The 19,167-nt window shown below is 44.5% G+C and overlaps 1 protein-coding gene across 1 annotated transcript in view; it reads left to right on the top strand.

Moving 5' to 3' along the window:
* MCU (mitochondrial calcium uniporter) overlaps nucleotides 1-14,360 on the top strand; it is a 41,449-nt gene extending 27,089 nt beyond the window's left edge. The window contains exons 4-8 of the mRNA XM_056850503.1: nucleotides 400-504; nucleotides 5,872-6,032; nucleotides 7,530-7,733; nucleotides 11,748-11,864; nucleotides 13,919-14,360. Coding sequence (XP_056706481.1) covers nucleotides 400-504; nucleotides 5,872-6,032; nucleotides 7,530-7,733; nucleotides 11,748-11,864; nucleotides 13,919-13,996 — 665 coding nt within the window. The 3' untranslated portion in view covers nucleotides 13,997-14,360. The remainder of the gene's footprint in view (nucleotides 1-399; nucleotides 505-5,871; nucleotides 6,033-7,529; nucleotides 7,734-11,747; nucleotides 11,865-13,918) is intronic.
* The last annotated feature ends 4,807 nt before the right edge of the window (nucleotides 14,361-19,167 follow it).

Raw genomic sequence — 19,167 nt, 5'->3', positions numbered from 1 at the left:
ATTTTATTTTAAGCTACTGAGGCTATTAAATACTTTGCTAGAAATGGATGTTATGTTAGCCAAGTCCAAGATGGAGATGAAATGTTTAGCGGGAGTATGTCAGAGCATTAGTTGGAATGGAAACCCAGTACCCCAAGCTTTTAATTATATTAAGGCGTAATATATAGCCAAGTAAGCTGTGTTAAAAAATGTCTACCATACACCAAGTTTCATTGGAATAGCTAGATTCAAGTCCAGTAGCGCTTTAAATTCCCTTCAGATACCATCTGGCTAAGGGAGCTTTGCAGACCAACATGGCTCCCCTGTGAAACTGAGTTTTATAGGAGATGCTGCATTACTATTAATTGCTGTAAGAGACTCCTAGTTCTCAATACAACCTATTCTTACTTTTTTTTACAGATGGCACACGAGTAGCCTCTTCAACAGGCATAGATCTTCTACTCCTTGATGATTTCAAACTAGTAATTAATGACTTGACTTACCATGTTCGTCCACCAAAGAGAGGTAACCACTTGGGATGTATTTCCAGAAGTCATATTCGGGAAGACCCTCCATCTAGCAGTTTTTTTTAAAAAAAAGATTATTTCATCTGTGATGGCAAAGAAAGTTGATGATACATCTCCTGCAAACCCAGGTGTACAGATTTCTGCACAGATTCATGCTATGTTTGACCCTTGCGATGAGGAAATGAATATGAAAGTGTTCGAGCAGCATGTCTGAGTCTCCAGAGAGCAAAGGAGCCGTTCCATGCAAAGATATATAACCCCATTTCCCCACTCGAGGTCTTCAATCATGGCTTCTGCTTTCATATGCGCACCCTCGCTGCCCCCTATTTCACTTCTGCTTCTCATTCTTCATCTTTTAAAAATTCTGTAAGAAGGGTTTCATACTGAAGCATTAGTAAGCAGTCTGTTAGAAGTCCTGGTGATAAATTGCTAGCCTAAGACATATGATATATTGGTAGAAGAATGCCTTATGGGGATACCCACTCAGTAAGAGCGGTGAAAAAAGATCATTGGGTATATGCCAGATTTATTGGTGTCATGATGAACTGACTGTCACAAAGGTTGTTGACACCATCAGGCAGCTAGACTGCCTGCTGGTAGCTGTGGAAAATGAGGGTAAGTTTAGATTTTTTTTTTTAACTAGTCACACATTGGATCACCAGAGCAAAAACACAGTGTACCATTAAATATGTGTTGTTGGCCACATGATCGTGCTATTGACTGACCTGTAAGCTGAACGAGAGCAACAGAAGAGGGAATATATTGATGGACAATTTCACCTAGCATCAGTCAAACTAACTTATTATAATGGGGGCACTTCTAATGTTCTGTTGAGCTATTTGGAATGGGTCCATATAGGTCCTTGTAGTGATGTAGGGGATCATTAGATCAGCCAAAAGTAAATAGTAACTTTTGGGGAAAGAAACTGTTTCAAGGCAGAGGTCACACCAGGTCCTGACTTCAAACTAAAAAAAATAATGTTTTGACTCTCACTTAGAGGGGGCCTGGTAAATCTTGCCAGCGTGGTGTAGTGGTTAAGAGGAGTGGACTCTAATCGGGAGAAACGGGTTTGATTCCCCACTCCTCCACATGAGCAACGGACTCTAATCTGGTGAACCGGGTTGGTTTCCCCATTCCTACACATGAAGCCAGCTGGGTGACTTTGGGCTAGTCACAGTTCACTCCAAACTCTTCTCAGCCCCACCTACCTCACAGGGTGTCTGTTGTGGGGAGGGGAAGGGGAGGTTTGATTCTTCCTTAAGCAGTAGAGAAAGCCAGCATATAAAAACCAACTCTTCTTCTTCTAATATGAGGATTTAAGAAAAAACTGTTAAGATGATCTGGACCAGATCAAGGCTCAGTTGATCACTTTTACTAGCCGTCCAGTCTTCTGTTCATTTCACCCTCACTCATAAGGTTTGAGTTGTGCCGCTGAAGCTGCTTCTGCTTCAGACTCTTCCTTCCAAGTTCCAGCATTCTATGGGAATATATTTCAACTAGGAATAAAGTTGATACAGTTTGTGAGCCCATTTCGGGCGTGGAAAAGTATCCTATCCCTATAGTGCAGTGGTTCCCAACCTTTTTTTGACCAGGGACCACTAGGACTTTTTTGTTCAGTGCAGGGACCCCAAGGTTCAAAATAAAAATTCAGAGAATTTGAAAATAAACTTTAATCATAATTGTTAGTTAAACATTAAACTTAGAATAATATTTTAATATATATATTTTATAATAGAGAACTTTTAGTTGAAAATATTAATTTATTATGGGTTTATAACTTTGTTTCGCGGACCTTAATTTAGTTCTCGCGGACCCCTGGGGGTCCACGGACCCCCGGTTGGGAACCAGTTCTATAGTGGTTAACGCTACTTTTAATAACTGCTAGACTTGGTGTAGCGGTTAATCTGGAGAACCAGGTTCAGTTCCTCGAATCCTCCACGTGAAGCCTGCTGGGTGACCTTGGGCCAGTCACAGTTCTCTCAGAACTCTCTCAGCCCACGCAGAGGCAGGCAATGGCAAACCACCTCCAAACGTCTCTTGTCTTGTAAACCCTACGGGGTCACCGTATGTCGGCTGTGACTTGACAGCACAGACACACACACACCGACTTGGCTAGAGATGTGCTTTTGACAGTGATGGTCAAACGCTTGTGTTAACTAAAAGCTTGTGCAAGCAAATGATGGGAGTTGTGGGTGTTGAAATTTATTTTAGTGAGTACATGTTCCTTTATACTCTCAGACTAACCTGAACTATTGTCACTGGGTTGGATCATGGTCTGTTAGCTGAAGGTGCTGATGGTTGCAGATCTTTCCCATATTCCCCTTCCCCCCACCAGCGGTCCAGTGTAACCCTGGGAAAGTTGACCACTGGGAATCTGCTTTCCTGAGGTCAGAAAGGACTGTTGGGGCAGGGGAGCACAGGAAAGATCCTCAGTCTTTGCTCCTTCATCCTGTCTACATTGAGTTTAAGACAGCATTCATAAGTAGTCTTCCACATCACTTTAATCAGGAAACTCATTCTGCAAAATACCAATATGTATAGTACACTTCATAGCAGTTCACTGTTGCACGTTCATTTCATCCTGAAGGGGAGACTATTGTGTTTTGCAATTTCATATATGCTCTGGTAGGCTTGGCTTTATTAGATATGTAAGTGGGCCAGTGGTTTAGGTAGAGACTATTAACAGTTCATATACATTCTGATTACTATTCCACAGTGATGTAAACCATTTACCCAAGTCTCCACACTTGTGATGTTATGGGTGGGGGATCTCATCTTCCAAAAGAGTAATTGTATCAAGGGTAGGAAAACTATGAGAGGTACAGAATAGGATCAAGTGTAGCATGACTGAAAATATGGACTCTTTATAGCTATAGTAAGTTCTGAGTTTGTTTCTCAAATGTCTTTGCAAGAAAGCCAAAATATAAATATTGAAGAGGCTCTGGATTTCAAACCTTGGAGATGCAAGTGGAAACAAATAGATTACTGGTGTTTTTTCTCATTATACTGTTACTTTAATTGTCCATTGACAATCGAATCTTAATGAGTTCCTCATCTTCTGGAATAAAGGAATGCTTTAGTAGAGTTGAGTAAAAAGGAGGGGAAGTTCCCAGTAAGAAAAAGCATTGACACCATGCTGTATATGATAAAATAGTACTTTGAGACCCTTGTACAACTCCAAAAGTTTAATTATTTTCCTATATGAAATTTTGAGACGTGCACGAGGAATGAGATGCACACAGAAGAACTGATGTATATTAAACATACATCGTTGGCACAGTAGCCTGTAAATCTATAAATAATCTAATGCAGATGCATTCTAAAGCTTACATGAAAACTATCTTGGAACCAACGAAAGCCATTAATTTAATGTGGTTTGTATCTCAGCTATATTTAAGAAGGTAGGCAACCCTGTAGAAGAGCAAAAGAAGTATTTTTAGCTTTCTTCCAAGGATGTAGCACTGCAGTACTATGCAGAGATCCTTCAATCTACACCTGTTGATTTCTGTGGGCTTAGACTGGAGTATCATTTCATAGGGGTGCACTCTAACACCTGTTTGAACAGCAGCCATATTGAGTAGCAGGAGTAGAAATCTCATCATCACACTATTTTATAGGATGTCTCTCAAATACCTGATTCTGGTAAGGAAGGGTTAACATGTAGCCATTTAATCATTGTGTGTGTGTAAAGTGCCGTCAAGTCGCAGCCAACTTATGGCGACCCCTTTTGGGGGTCTTCATGGCAAGAGACTAACAGAGGTGGTTTGCCAGTGCCTTCCTCTGCACAGCAACCCTGCTATTATTCCTCGGTGGTCTCCCATCCAAATACTAACCAGGGCTGACCCTGCTTATCTTCTGAGATCTGACGAGATCAGGCTAGCCTGGGCCATCCAGGTCAGAGATCATTAAATGTTTTTAAATATTGTCAGATGACTCTCAAGTGTTGTGAAGCGTTTTTCGTATGAACTACACAAAGCACTGCTGTTTATTTCAAAATTGTGAAATAGAGCTTGAGCTCTTGAAGGCCATTGGTGTGGCTCAAATGTCGTTCTGTTTTCCATCTCTGAGCATTGCCCAGTGTTGTGTAACTGCTAAACTGATGTCTGTCAAACTTGGCTTGTTTTGTAGATTGCACTGAAACTTACAAAGGCAAGCTAAGCCTGAAGATTGTGTGCTGAAAATTACTGCATGCAAGGTTCTATATATTTTAGTTTGCATTGTCTTGACAAAATGTGTGTAATGTCTCGTTTTAAGGTGGTAGCGCAACAAAGAATTTACATTAATCTTAGCCACCATAACATTTCTTTTGTTCCTTTCTAATGCTAAAAAGTGTGTACATTGTAATATTGAGGCAGTAGAGTCGCGATAAGGTTGCATGTTCACTTGTATTATTCACTGGCTTGCTGGACTTGTAAGTGCATCCTCATGTTTGTACTGGGATATGTTATTCTGTTTGGTTATGCTAACGTATTTGTGCATAATGCATTAGTGCAGGTACTGCTACTCTAAGTTGATTTAGGCCAAACAGCAGTTGATCTTAAATCACAAATGGCAAGTACTAGGCACTGGCAGCTCAAATGCTTCCTGTGTTGGCCCATTAACCAGCCAGTGTGGTGTAGTGGTTAAGAGCAGTGGTTTGGTGGACTCTGATCTGGAGAACCGGGTTTGATTCCCCACTCCTCCACATGAGCAGCGGACGCTAATCTGGTGAACCGGATTTGTTTCCCCGCTCCTACACATGAAGCCAGCTGGGTGACCTTGGGCTAGTCATAGCTCTCTCAGCCCCACCTCACAGGGTATCTGTATTGGGGAAGGGAAGGGAAGGTGATTGTAAGCCTGTTTGATTCCTCCTTAAGTGGTAGAGAAAGTTGGCATATGAAAACCAACTTCTTCTATTACATTTCTCCCTCTTCCTGAGCTGTGCTCCAAAATATTTTGTGTTGGTGATAGCTGCAGGATTTCTGTGAGCCTGTGGAGCAAATAACAACGTCATATCCAAGCTTGGCCCAATGGTGGGCATTGGAAGACTGAATGATGGCCCTTGGACTTCCTGTCTCCCTAACTAATGCATTTTAATCACAGAGGATGCAAGTACAAGCAGATTACTAAACCCTGTGTTTGATTTTGTGCAACTTGAGAGAGCAAGGTTCTCCATGATAGGTGACACGGTAAAATTCCTTCCATGAACCTGTTTGGAACACCTTAGTTTGGAAACGGGGTGGGGGTGGGGTGCAGTTCTCCTGCTCACTTGGCACAGTATTATTTCAGCGTGGCGCAGAACAGGTTTGTCACGAGTTCAGATAAGCTGTTGGAAGGAGAACTCCTTCAGGGAACGGAACTCTGAAAGGTCCTTCTGCTTCTTTAGACCTTTTAAGCCACGAAGACGCAACCACGCTGAACGATGTAAAGACACTGGTTCAGCAGCTGTACACTACACTATGTATTGAGGAACACCAGCTGAATAAGGAGAAGGAGCTCATTGGGCGGCTAGAAGACCTCAGGCAGCAACTAGCTCCCCTGGAGAAGGTTGGGACCTCTATTTCATTGCGTTACATTCAGATTTGCTCCGACAAGTGAGTAAATAGACGCAAGGACATAAATTGGATTGTAAGCTAACAGTGAATACAGTTGACGAAAAATAGAGCGTAATGCCTTGTTAATAGTAGGATTTGGAGCCAAAGGGAATATGTCACTCTGTCAGTGAAAATTCAATTTCAATGCATTCAAAATGTTGGTGCTGTGTTAAGAGAGGAAATACACAGTCATGTGTGAAATGCATTTCCCAGGCTAATGTCAGTTATTTCCTAGATAAATGTGTGATATAACTTCAACACCCCTCCTCCCCTGGTAATGTTCACATGCACGAGCTTCCTTGGAGGTTGAGCCAATGCAGAATGGTTGCATTTGGGAATGATCTCTAGTACATTGCCTGAGGAGTTCCCTGTTGTCCAAGCTTCTTCGATCAAATATCAGCAGTGGAGTGTACATGTCCAATTGAGTTGCCATCCAGTTCCGCTTGTCCATCATCCTTGCATTTTCATAAACACAATAGATCAATCTGTCAAGAGAATGCATTCAAAATACAGCCAGCATGGTGTAGTGGTTAAGAGCGGTGGTTTGGAGCAGTGGACTCTGATCTGGAGAACCGGGTTTGATTCCCCACTCCTCCACGTGAGCGGTGGGCGCTAATCTGGTGAACTGGACTTGTTTCCCCACTCCTACTCACGAAGCCAGCTGGGTGACCTTGGGCTAGTCACACTCAGCCCCACCCACCTCACAGGGTGGCTGTTGTGGGGAGAGGAAGGGAAGATGATTGTAAGCCAGTTTGATTCTTCCTTAAGTGGGAGAGAAAGTCAGCATATAAAAACCAACTCTTCTTCTTTCACATTCTAAGTGGAATTGCAGGTTAGTGCTGTATTTCTAGGCATTGTTGCTGGAAAGTTGAGTCCCCCTTATAAGAGGGTCCCACTGACTTTGCAGTGTTTGAAGAACGTTGCTACTGCTTTGAGGGCAGATCCCCTGTTTGCAAAATGGTCCAGGCTGGTGCTTGAAATAACAGGCTGAAAACCTTCCCAGCCAGCAGTTCTGTGCTTGAGGAAGAAGGGGCGCGATAGATTGCCCTTCAGACAGATAATTTGGTTGGGGAGAATCTGTCTAGCCTTTCATTTGGCAGAGCAGACTAGAGCCGTTCCCAGCTGAAGAACTACTCATGGGTAAGCACTCCAGCCTTCTCTTTCACATGGCAAGCTCAGGAGCTTACTCATAAGTAACTGCTTCGATATTCAACAGAAATGATTGTTGCACAGAGAAAATTGAAGTTGCATATAAATTTCAAATGTCAGTCATTGAGTAAATTATAAACACAGTTTCATCGGGTCAGTATTGAAAACATCTGTCTTGATGTGCCTGTTTCCTTTTTATGATGCACCTTTTGATTTTTTAAAAAAACCAAAACCTTTCAATACCATGTGGTGAAAGGTACGCCATGCTGGCACTGACCTTTTTTTTTTTTTCATTGTGCAGGTTAGAATGGAAATCTGCAGAAAATCGGAAAAGAGGACCACCTGGGTGCTGTGGGGTGGGCTGGCTTACATGGCCACTCAGTTTGGGATTCTGGCCCGACTCACCTGGTGGGAGTACTCTTGGGACATTATGGAGCCTGTTACCTACTTCATCACGTACGGTAGTGCCATGGCAATGTACGCATACTTCGTAGTAACGCGCCAGGTAAGACTTCTTTGTTGTTTTTCCTACCCTTCTTCAAAACCATTATCTTAAATAGTATTTGTCCTTGTAAACCACATAGTGTACAACCTTTGGCCTGGTTCACAAGTGTGTGTTCATTTGTTTGGTGAAGGCAATATCAAACAATGATTTGCACGGACCTTCATAGATAGAGCTTTAATTTCACCTCAGATGCGGTGCACTTAGTTTTTACTTCATGCGTTCAGATGCCAGCCACCACGTGTAGAGGAATCAAGTGATGTGGGAGCCATTTCTTTTCATGGGAGAAGAGGAGGACATTCTGGAATGTTTGAGGACTCTCCTACCCACAATCCCAGATGGCAGGAAGTAGGCTGGTCTGTCGGCCTCCAGTTGGAGACAATGTTCCCTGAGTAATGACTCACATTCAACAACTCCAGGGAACCTGGCTGATTTTCCCTGAAATGTATTGGTCTCAGACATCACCTCCGAGTGTCTGTGAACTGGCCATTTCAACCAGACCTAAAGTGGTGGACAGTGAAGGACTTTCTCCTCAGATAGAAACCAGTCTGGAGAGGAGACGACTGAGAGGTGATATGATAACCATCTTCAGGTACCTGAGGGGATGTCATATAGAGGATGGTGCAAGATTGTTTTCTGTTGCCCCAAAAGGTCGAACCAGAACCAATGGGTTGAAATTAACTCAAAAAAGTTTCCGACAAAACATTAGGAAGAACTTTCTGACAGAGTGGTTCCTCAGTGGAACAGGCTTCCTCGGGAGGTGGTGGGCTCTCCTTCTTTGGAGATTTTAAAGCAGAGGTGAGGTGGTCATCTGTCAGCAATGCTGAACTTAGGCAGATCATGAGAGGGAAGGCAGGAAGGGTTGTGCCAGTGTTTGGCTCTCGTGGCCCTTTCTTACTTGCCCAGGGAAATGCTGATTGCTACTTTGGGGTCAGGAAGCAATTTTCCTCCAGGCCAGATTAGCCAGGGATCCTTGAGGATTTTTTTTATTTTTTTTTGCCATCTTCTGGGGATGTGGGGGGGAGGTAGTTGTGAATTTCCTGCACTGTGCAGGGGGTTGGACTAGATGACCCTGGAGGTCCCTTCCAACTCTATGATTCTATGATGTGGGCATGGGTATCCCAATTTTTTCAATACCATATTGGGCTAGTCATGCTCACTCAGCCCCGCCTACCTCACAGGGTGTCTGTTATGGGGAGGGGAAGGGATTGTAAACTGGTTCACTTCCTAGAATAAAATCTCTTCATTCAGCATTTGCATTCACACAAACCATGACAGTGAAGGCACATAATCAGTTGTTGGGGGACATGAGGTCTAGCATACTACAGAGAGAAGTGGCAAGTCTGGTGTAATGGGGGAAGAAAGTGGTGCCAACTCGAGAGCAGTGGGTTTTCAGGAGGACTGACTACAGGCCCTTGTGCAAGCTCCTTTGGAATCTCTGAAGACACAACCGCTCAAGTTCCTCTTGCTAAAAGTCTTGTTCATAGTGGCAGTGGCCTTTGACAGGCAAGTGTCAGAGCTGGAAACTACTGCTATTGTTAAAGGTCTCTGCATTTTTAACAAAGATAAGGTGGTGCTCTGACCTTACCCTTCCTTTAGGCATAAGGTTCATTCCGTTTTCCGTCCACTGCTGGACACCATCCTGCCTTCTTTTGCTTGAAACCTTATCACTTAAGGGAAAGGAAGTGGCACATGCTAGACCTTAGAAGGGCATTTGCCTTTACCTTGGCAGCATGAGATCCTTTAGGCAGTCAGATCCCTTCTTTGGGGCAATCCTCAAGCAGAAAAGAGTCTCCAAGGTGAAACTATTCAAAAGGATCAAGAAAGCATACCCTTGGCCTGTCCTTCATAAAGGGTAATAGCACCTGAAGGCATTAAGTCCCTCTGGGTTTGGAGCCCAGGCTCCTCAACAGCATTTAGCACTAATTCTCCCATTTCAGACATCTGCAAGGGCGCAATATGGTATTGAAAAAATTGGGATACCCATGCCCACATCATAGACTATTGCTTCAGCTGATGCAGTTTTGGACAGTGACTTCTGCAATGAGTTGTCTGAACCTGTTTCTCTTAGGCAGCCAGTAGTCCCTTTCTGGATGGGTGTACTGTTCGTACACCCCAAATGTTCCAGAATGTCGTCCTCCTCGTAAGTGAAAACAGAACATTGGGCTTACTGTGAAGGTTCCTTTCTCTTGAGATAGAGGAGAACATTCTGGACCCCACCGTTTCTAGTGGAGTGGTCATTCCAGGCATAGAATCATAGAGTTGGAAGGGACCACCAGGGTCATCTAGGCCAACCCCTTGCACAATGCAGGAAATTCACAACTACCTCCCCCACACACACACTCAGTGACCCCTACTCCATGCCCAGAAGATGGCCAAGGTGCCCTCCCTCTCATGATCTGCCTAAGGTCATAGAACCAGCATTCCTGACAGATTGCCATCTAGCCTCTGCTTAAAAACCTCCAGGGAAGGAGAGCTTACCACCTCCCTAGGAAGCCTGTTCCACTGAGGAACCACTCTAACTGTTAGAAAATTCTTCCTAATGTCTAGACGGAAACTCTTTTGATTTAATTTCAACCCGTTGGTTCTGGTTCGATCTTCTGGGGCAACAGAAAACAACTCGGCACCATTCTCTATATGAAAGCCCTTCTTGATGAATATTGTGAGTGTCTCTTGAAGATTCACCTGGCTGCACCATTATCTTCTTCGTTTCCCCCCCCCCCCCAGATACTACTCAGTATTATATTTTCCCGTGTTGGCCAGTGTTATTTCTTGATCCATCCTATGGTATCACATATGGTTTCTGTTTACTTTGTTAATTCACCAAATTTCCTGTTAAGTCAGAGGTGTGCCATCTCTTAGGTATTTTACTTAGTAGCTAAAGGATCCTGGCCTGAAGAGGCAAAGAGAAGGTGGGTGTGTACTCCCTTCCCAATTGGAGACTTAACGTAACAGCACTGCAGGGGGATTGCTAGCCTCTGTGGTGGCTGCAGATTGCAGCTGTACAGTTTTGAATGCTGTAGTGAGATGAACTTGCATTCTGTATTATCGTATTGCTTGTGACGATACAGCATGCCATGACATCTTTTGTATGTCATCCTGGTTAAAGTGTATTGCAGTACCTTGTTGGCAGAGTGAACTTGCATTTTCTTGATAGCTACCATACTGACTGGAGCAGTTTGGATTAGGTTATGATTCCCACGGTTGGTACAGGTGTTGTTAAGCAATCATTCTGGTAGGAAATGGTATGGACTTAAACAGTCCTTAACTCTTTCATCTCTCCCGCCCCCGCAAAGGCTTACTGGGCACTAATTGAGCTGAGCAGATTCTTTTCATAACTGAAGGGTTTCATGGCCTGACTATTGTGGCTCTAATATAATTGCCCTGGTCCAGATGGCTAAGCTGTCAAAACGTGCTGTCCACTGCATCTTAGAGGATGCACAGTAGTCATGTGCGATGTGGATAAACTGCCATAATTCAACCCTTCAATTTGATTCCAAATATGTGTAAGATTATGATCTGGTGATTCCTGAAGCCAGTATGGTGTAGTAGTTAAGAGGGGTGGTTTGATTCCCCACTCCTCCATGTGAGCAGCGGAGGCTAATCTGGTGAACTGGATTTGTTTCCCCACTCCAGCTGGGTGACCTTGGGCTAGTCACACTCTCTCAGCCCCACCTACCTCACAAGGTATCTGTTGTGGGGAGGGGAAGGGAAGGTGATTGTAAGCCGGGTCAAGTCTTCCTTAAGTGGTAGAGGAAGTCGGCATATAAAAACCAACTCTTCTTCTTCACTGGAGACATACTAAAAGAAGCTCTGTTAGATTAACAACCAGAGCCTGGTACTTAAGTCTGCCCTATAGATCAGGTCTGATGTTCTATGATGGGGGCAGTAATCCATCTTATGCTTAGTCACTGCAGGAACTAATGGTCCCTTTCCCCTCTCAAGCCTCTTGCATTACTTAATAAATGTTAATTCTTTTCCTGATCATTTATGTTCAGTCGTTCTTACATTCCACAGGAGTATGTATACCCAGATGCCAGAGACAGGCAGTACTTATTATTTTTCCATAAAGGAGCCAAAAAGACACGTTTTGACCTAGAAAAATACAATCAACTCAAGGATGCTATTGCTCAGGTAAAGAAGGCTGTTCCTCGGCTAGGGTGGGGTGTGTGTGAGGAGATATTGCTCCCCTGTTCGAAACTGGTTGTTGCACTTAAAGCAAGAAAAAGAAAGTATGAATGTGTTTTCCCACTGGGTAAAATTTTATTGAAGGCATTGCACATTAACTTTTATCACCAGAAACAAGTTGGAATGGTGTTTAAACCCATAAGGGTTTAGTATGGGAAGACACTGCCCTAGTTGTGCCTTGGGGACACCTGAAGCAGTGAATTCTTTTACGCGCAAAAATGTGTCTGGCTTCATGCTAGCCACTTGAAATATCTGCACGTACTAGAGCCCTTCTCCTGACCTGATGGTTGCGACACTCTAAACTTTATATGACTGTTAACTAGTATGTACGGCAGAAGCTTTTCATGACTAGCACATCACAGACAGGGATTTGGTATACACTGGAATTTCACACAATAACTGTATGACTAGAGCTTTTGTGAATTGCCTGTGAAATGTGGCTTAATCCTCCTCTTTCCTTTCATTCTCAGGGCTTAATACCACATTACAGTTCCTGGCCATCAAGCATGTGCTGCAGGTGCCATCATCAGAACAATTCCTAGGTGCACAGTGGCCATTTTGCATTGAGCCCTGAGGGGAAGGGGCTTATGCTTCCCCTCCATGCTGTTTTCCCAGCTTGAGATGGCCACAGGGATCCTGTTTTCCCTGCTGGGGAAACTAGACGTACTAATCAGCCTCTTCAGTGGGGCAAATAGTGCCTCCTGGGGCCATTTCAGGTTGGCAAAACAGTGTAGGGGAGAAGCATAACCTCTTTCTCCCCATGGTCCCCATCTAAATTGGTCCCCCTCAACCTGGAAACTGAGTTGCGAGCATGGAAATCTCAGCACACATCTGATCACCAGAACCCACATAATGTGGTTTTAGGCCTTCAGTTCAGGTTAGGGGTTCTCTAAATTTGCTAGCATTGCTTCCCACATAACAAGTTTTGGAAATCCTGGGAATGGCTCAGCAAATTCATTTCAGAGCATAGAAGAGAACAATAAAGGAAATGGGATTGGGGCTGACACTTAGTTGGCAAACAAACAGAATTCTGAAGTTTCATCCCTTTCCAAAAATACGCAAGCCACTGATCTATAGAACTCCCAATCAATTATGTAGGGTTCGGGGCATGAGACCTTATTTTTTTAGAGTTACCACGTACTGCCCAACTACTACAGCCACATTCTTTCTTGTAACTAGTTTTGTGCTCTGAAAAGGCAGTTTGGTTCATAATGACTCAGTAAAGGGTTCTTGCCTTTGACCCCCACCACCCCAAATCCTTGGACCCCTCAGAACTTGGCCATCGATTCCCCTAGAAGTCAATTTTAAAATCAAGGTTAGAACCCTCTGGATGAATTTCTGTTTTACTGCCAATGCCGTTCTCACGAAATGCTGGCCTTTAAACTGTGTGCTGTCAAAGGATAGACAATATTCAATGGAATGAGCCTACTGTTTGTAAGACAGAGGAAAGCAGTTTGTTCCACCAGCTTGGGAGGTTTCTGCACGCTTGCTGCACTAAAGGCACTAAAGTTTGTTGGGAAAGGGATGATTGTACCTAACGACACTCTTTCATTGGGGCGGTAGACTCTGGAGAACCAGGTTTGATTCCCCCACTCCTCCACATGAGTGGCGGATGCTAATTGGTGAACTGGATTTGCCTCCCCACTCCTACACATGAAGCCAGCTGGGTGACCTTGGGCTAGTCACAGCTCTCTTAGAGGTCTCTCAGCCCCACCTACCTAACAGGGTGTCTGTTGTGGGGAGGGGAAGGGAAGGTGATTGTAAGCCGGTCTGATTCTTCCTTAAGTGGGAGAGAAAGTCGGTATATAAAAACCAACTCTTTCTCTTCTTCTTCTCAAAGAACACCTGAGTTTGTATCTTCTTAATATCATTAGTTCTAATGTGTTGTGCTCAGAATTGGTTTTAAATTTCTCATTGATGAGGGCTTCAGTGGCAAAGCAATTACGGAACGTTGACAGGGTAAGATGGTTCTCATGACTCTGTTTTTTCTTAATTTCCAGGCAGAATTGGATCTCAAGAGGCTTCGAGACCCTTTGCAGGTACATTTGCCTGTCCGACAAATCAGCGCTAAAGACTGATTAGCTGAGGACCTCGGATCCCTCGCAGAAATGGCAAACCTGTTCATATCTCTCGCCTCTTCAACTAACGCATTGCAGGTGGAAGCTGGGAGGTCTCCTGGGGGCAGAGGACTTTTTTTTTTACCAGTGAAAACAGAACAAGGATCTTGCCTGGGGAGGGGGCCATTGAATTCAATCAGAAGATCAGGCACTGTGGGACGTTAAGTTTTTTCAAAGGGCTTGGCGAATATTGACACATTCAAACGTTCTTTGTTTCTAGATGGAAAAAGTATATATTTTGAAGTTGGGCATTTCATGAACGGAATGTTAGGAGGGGCATATCTTTCCAGCTTTGCAGTGTCTGCCTCTTGATGATGCAGCAGCAGCCTGCTCAGCTTTTGTTTTGGGTGGGGGTGGGGGGAGAAGAACAACCCTATTTCAAAACACCAATAATAATAGTGCACCAAAAAAAGTGAAGAGAAAAATCAGGCCATCTTAAGAAGCTGTGGCTGGTGACCAGAACTAGAGTGCTGCCTTCATTTACCATACACTCCAGATTGGTCCTCTTTGGCTTCATCAACATGCACTCTAGATTGGATCTACCATGGCTTTTATAAAAATCAATGAGAAACTGCTTCTTAGGATCAGGTGCTTCCCTTTCCCTGTTCACTTATTGGCAGCCAGATTTCCTCCTTTTGCTAGATGATTACAACATTGATCAGTTTGATCAGACCACAAACGAAATAACTTATTCTGAGCGTTTGATAATTGAAACTTTGCGTTATTCTTGAATAACTTCAGTAGATCACACTGCCCTGGATCTACTTCTAGATATAAATGGTGATGTTGCATGAAACAATTTCTTATTCAGTCTTAAGGGAGCAAAGTCCCCCCCTGCCCCCCCCCCGGCCACCCATTCCATCCCAAATCTGGTAGCCGCCTGGATTACCAAATTAAAAGGGTGGTTTTTTTAAAAGAGGGGTGGTGGTGGATGCAATATTTTTTAATGGGTACTTAGCTCAAAATCATGGCTTTCTAACCCAGCAGTATAGAACAGGGATAGTTAAATTTGATGTTTGCATAGCAGAATGAATTATGTGTCTCAATGAGATTGCCTGGCCTGGAGGCTTTGTTGAAAGCCTGAAGCAGAAGACAAATGGATTCCATGTTGCTTCTCAAGCCCTCTTTAAGTAGCTTTAAATGAATGCTCTGATGCTTTAAGGGTCAGGGTTTCAACGGGGTGACAGAGATAGCAAACCCCTTTCTTATTTAAACAGTTAAGGAAATGCCTCACCTCGTCCTCCACCACTTGCAAAGCAGCTTATTTCCCCCCATGCGGGTCTCGCATCCTGCACTGAGTGGAATCGGCCTCTGACCATCCTGTTTGATAAAAGCCCTCGAGGACAGGATGGAGGCTGGAGAAGGGGGTCCGAGGGTGTTTCCTTTTCAGTTTGCTACTTCTCACTGTGTCAAGGCAAGAGGCTCCCACTTTCTGGAGAACCATGTTTTAAAGTGTACAGAATAAATATAAACCAGACGCCAGGTGCCTTGCAGCTGTGGAAACACAAGACGGGATTGTTGCCGCCGCCTCTCCCTCGATGGCATGTTGGACTGAATGGATGCATGTTCCGAGGTGTTTTTCTCTCCCCACCTTTCTTCCTCTCTCTTACCCCCCCTGTTTTCAGTTATGTTTTGGATTTTCTTTTTCTTTTGATTCTTTTCTTTTTTTTAATGATCCATTTGATCCTTGTTGTATGCAGCATTTTAAAAGAAAGAAAATGAACAGTCTTGTTAGCAGAATCGTTTGTGTATGTTTGGGGTGAGGGAGGGGGCATGGAGAAAAGTCCTTAAAAATAAAATACTGAACATGTGTAAAATCCTGTATCATTTATTAAATATGTATAAAAGAGCAATGTACTTCTGGAACAATAAATAACTATTGAGTTTTTGAAATAGCTCTGTGCCTAATGAACGGGAGTAGATGTAAGGTCGGTGTGCTCTCAGACTTCACCATGGCAACTGTCCACACATACAATCAAGAAGTAAACATGTCCGAACTTCCCCAGGTTTTAGTTTAGAAAAAACAACTTCCCTGGACTCCCAGCTGGGCGGCGGGGAGTCCAGGGAAGGGGGCGGGGCCTTTGAACTGCTCCGGGCTGCCTGCAAAAACTGCATTAGAACAAAAACTGCATTAGAACTAATATAGCTGGGAACCAGACATCCATAGTGGTACCTTCACATTCAGAGGCAGTCTACCAGCTGTGGGAGGGCTGTATTCTCCATTCTTGAGGAAGTCCTGGAGAGACCTAGCAGGCATTTGCTGGAATCAGGAAGGTTTTCAGGGAGGGAAGGAAAGGAAAGGAAGGAAGAGCTTTCTGGCCAGGGAAGGAAGGGGGCTTCTGGGCTAGTGAGCGAGGCGGCAGCCACCTCGCACGCCAAGGAAAGGGGTTTTTGGTGGGGAAGGGGGCTTCTGGGCCAGCATGAGAGGCAGCTGCAGCCTCGCAAGCTGAGGAAAGGGGCTTCTGGCGGCGGGGGGGAGAGAATGGGGCTTCTGGGCCGGCGCGCTGCCACCTCACTCGCCCAGGAAAGGGGTTTTGGAGGGAGAGGGGAAAGGGGGCTGCAGGGCAGCCGCCTCGAGCACGCAGGAAAAGGGTTTTTGCCCACAGAAGGCACGGAGGGAGAAAGGGAAGGGGGCTGGAGGGCTGGCCTGCGATGCGGCAGCCGCCTAGTGCGCCCCACAAAGGGGTTTTTGGCCGGGGAGAGGGAGAAGGGGGCTGGAGGGCGGCAGCCGCCTCGTGCGCCCCGCAAAGGGGTTTTTGGCCAGGGAGGGGGGGAGAGGGGAAAGGCAGGGCGGCGGGGAGTCCAGGGAAGGGGGTGGGGGCCCCGCCGCCCAGCTGAGCCGCGCATGCCGGCAGAGAGGGCTACGCGTGCCGGAGTCAGCACGCGTGCCATAGGTTCACCAACACGGCCTTAGGGGGTAGTTCATGGGTCTGATGGACAGGCAAATGCTTCTCTGAGAAAAGTATTTCACTCCCCCCACTGGAGAGATTTGCTTTCCTAACAGCTTGTACATATAAGGTGGAACTGGCCCCTTCAATCATACTCTGCTCTCCCCCAAATATATTTTTCTCTAGCCCAATTTTGTCAAAAGCTACCTCTTGCTTTTATTACAATCTGACGCCTTCCTCTTCTCTACCCATCTGTCAGTCCTGGACCTTTCCCTCACCTATCCTGTTCATTTAATCTTGTTCCTAAGACCTGTAGGTGTGTGTAACATCGTTCTCAAGAGCCAGCGTGGTGCAGTGGTTAAGAGCGGTCGTTTGGAGCAGTGGACTCTTATCTGGAGAACTGGGTTTGATTCCTCACTCTTCCACATGAGCGGCGGACGCTAATCTGGTGAACTGGATTGGTTTCCCCACTCCTACACATGAAGCCAGGTAGGTGACATTGGGCTAGTCACAGGTCTCTTAGAGCTCTCTCAGCCCCACCTAACTCACAGAGTGTCTGTTGTGGGGAGGGGAAGGGAAGGTGACTGTAAGCCCGTCTGAATCTTTCTTAAGTGGTAGAGAAAGTCGGCATATAAAAACCAACTCTTCTTCTAATATGTAGCACCTGAATGGAAGGTTGAAAATTCAGATGTTCCTATGCCAAATAGAGTCATTCCCCTCTCCCACCTGGGACATATCTTGCCTTATAGTTTACCAGCTAAGTGACTGGGTTAAGTGGGGCCTCTGACTGTGGAACTTGCTGGCAGGCTTCTTTAAGAAGGGGCTGTGATGGGGATGTTGAACCACAATACCACATCCCTTTCTTTAAAAGTTTCTTGAGCAAAATGAGTTGCTAGCTAGGAACTTAAATGAATAGTAGCCTGAGTCATTGGTTTGGATGGGTTGCTACTTACCTGTTGGGGGTGGGGGAGTTCCTGTCCCCCATTGCACACTGTTGCTGTAGCAAGTGGTGGTGGGAAATCCTGGGGCTGGAACGGCATCCTGCATATCTGGAAGGAACATCACTGTGTCACAGGATGTTCTGGGATTCCCACGAACTCTATGGTTTTTACCATAGATGTTTTGGGGAAATTATGTTGTGGGGCACTCTGTGAGGTCGCTTCTGGTTATGCCGAGAGCTGGAAACACTTAAGTGCATATCAAGGGTTGGATCTGATCAGCTTTTCAGCTGGTGAAAAAGGATACTGGGGGATCACAGGACCTGAGTGGACAACAGTCATGGAGGACAAGAGTTATAACAAGAAAGGGGATTGGTTAGAAATGACTGAAAAAGCTGGCTGGTTCTAACTCCAAGCCTGGTCCTCAGTCAAAGAAGTATGCCTTTTGTCTGAATAACCACTTCAGTCTTATAAATGGGGGTTCACATACGTTTTTTTCTAGAAAATCAGATTAGGGGAGAAGTTTGGTTTTCTTTGAAGGATTTTAAAAAGATATTGCATAAAAGAGAATTCATGTGAACCTCCAAATGCCAATTGCAGTGGTACAGTCCAGAAACTATTTTACCATCCAAGTGAAATTGGATGGTACCCTTCATAAGATTATCTACAGCTGGGTTATCAATGCTGAGGTGTTTATAGCTGTATTCTCCCTCTGATATTTTTTTTCTCTCCATAGCTGCTTTCTTGAGATAAGACTCAGGAGGATATTTAGTTTCTTAGCTGTAATCTGAAGATATCTGGTGCCAGGAGATTTTGTTATAGTTCATTGATTTTAAGGCATCTGCGATGGATTTGCATTCAAGCAGAGAGATCATTACAAGGTATTAGAGTTGCGATTATTTGCTGTATATGGATGCAGCATATCTTAACTCCTGTACCATAATCTGCTTTACTGGGTGTAGCTATGTGCAGCATTATGCATGAGTCTAATCCTCCATGGCATTCAGTCCCTGAAATAAAATGCAAAGTTGTGAATAAGCATGACTTTTTTCTTCTTCCTGCATTGCCCTTAAAATGCAGTGCTCTGTGGAAAGGTAAGACAGCACTGCAGTCCCTCCATCGGAGCATTTCACACTCCACACCCCCAGTCGGGAATGGAGATTTGGCCGAATTTGCATTCATATGGATGAATAGGTATGAAAATATAATTATGGGAATTATTGCCTATGCAACCTTTTCTTTTGAAAAATAAAACAGAAATTGCACAATAACTTTATAACGTCCCCCCTCAAAAAAAAAAAAAAAA

The sequence above is a fragment of the Euleptes europaea genome, chromosome 5 (genome assembly GCF_029931775.1).
Source record: "Euleptes europaea isolate rEulEur1 chromosome 5, rEulEur1.hap1, whole genome shotgun sequence".
NCBI classification, from domain to species: Eukaryota; Metazoa; Chordata; class Lepidosauria; order Squamata; family Sphaerodactylidae; genus Euleptes; species Euleptes europaea.
Note: the sequence above shows the minus strand (reverse complement) of the source record. Positions and strands in the feature narration are given on the sequence as shown.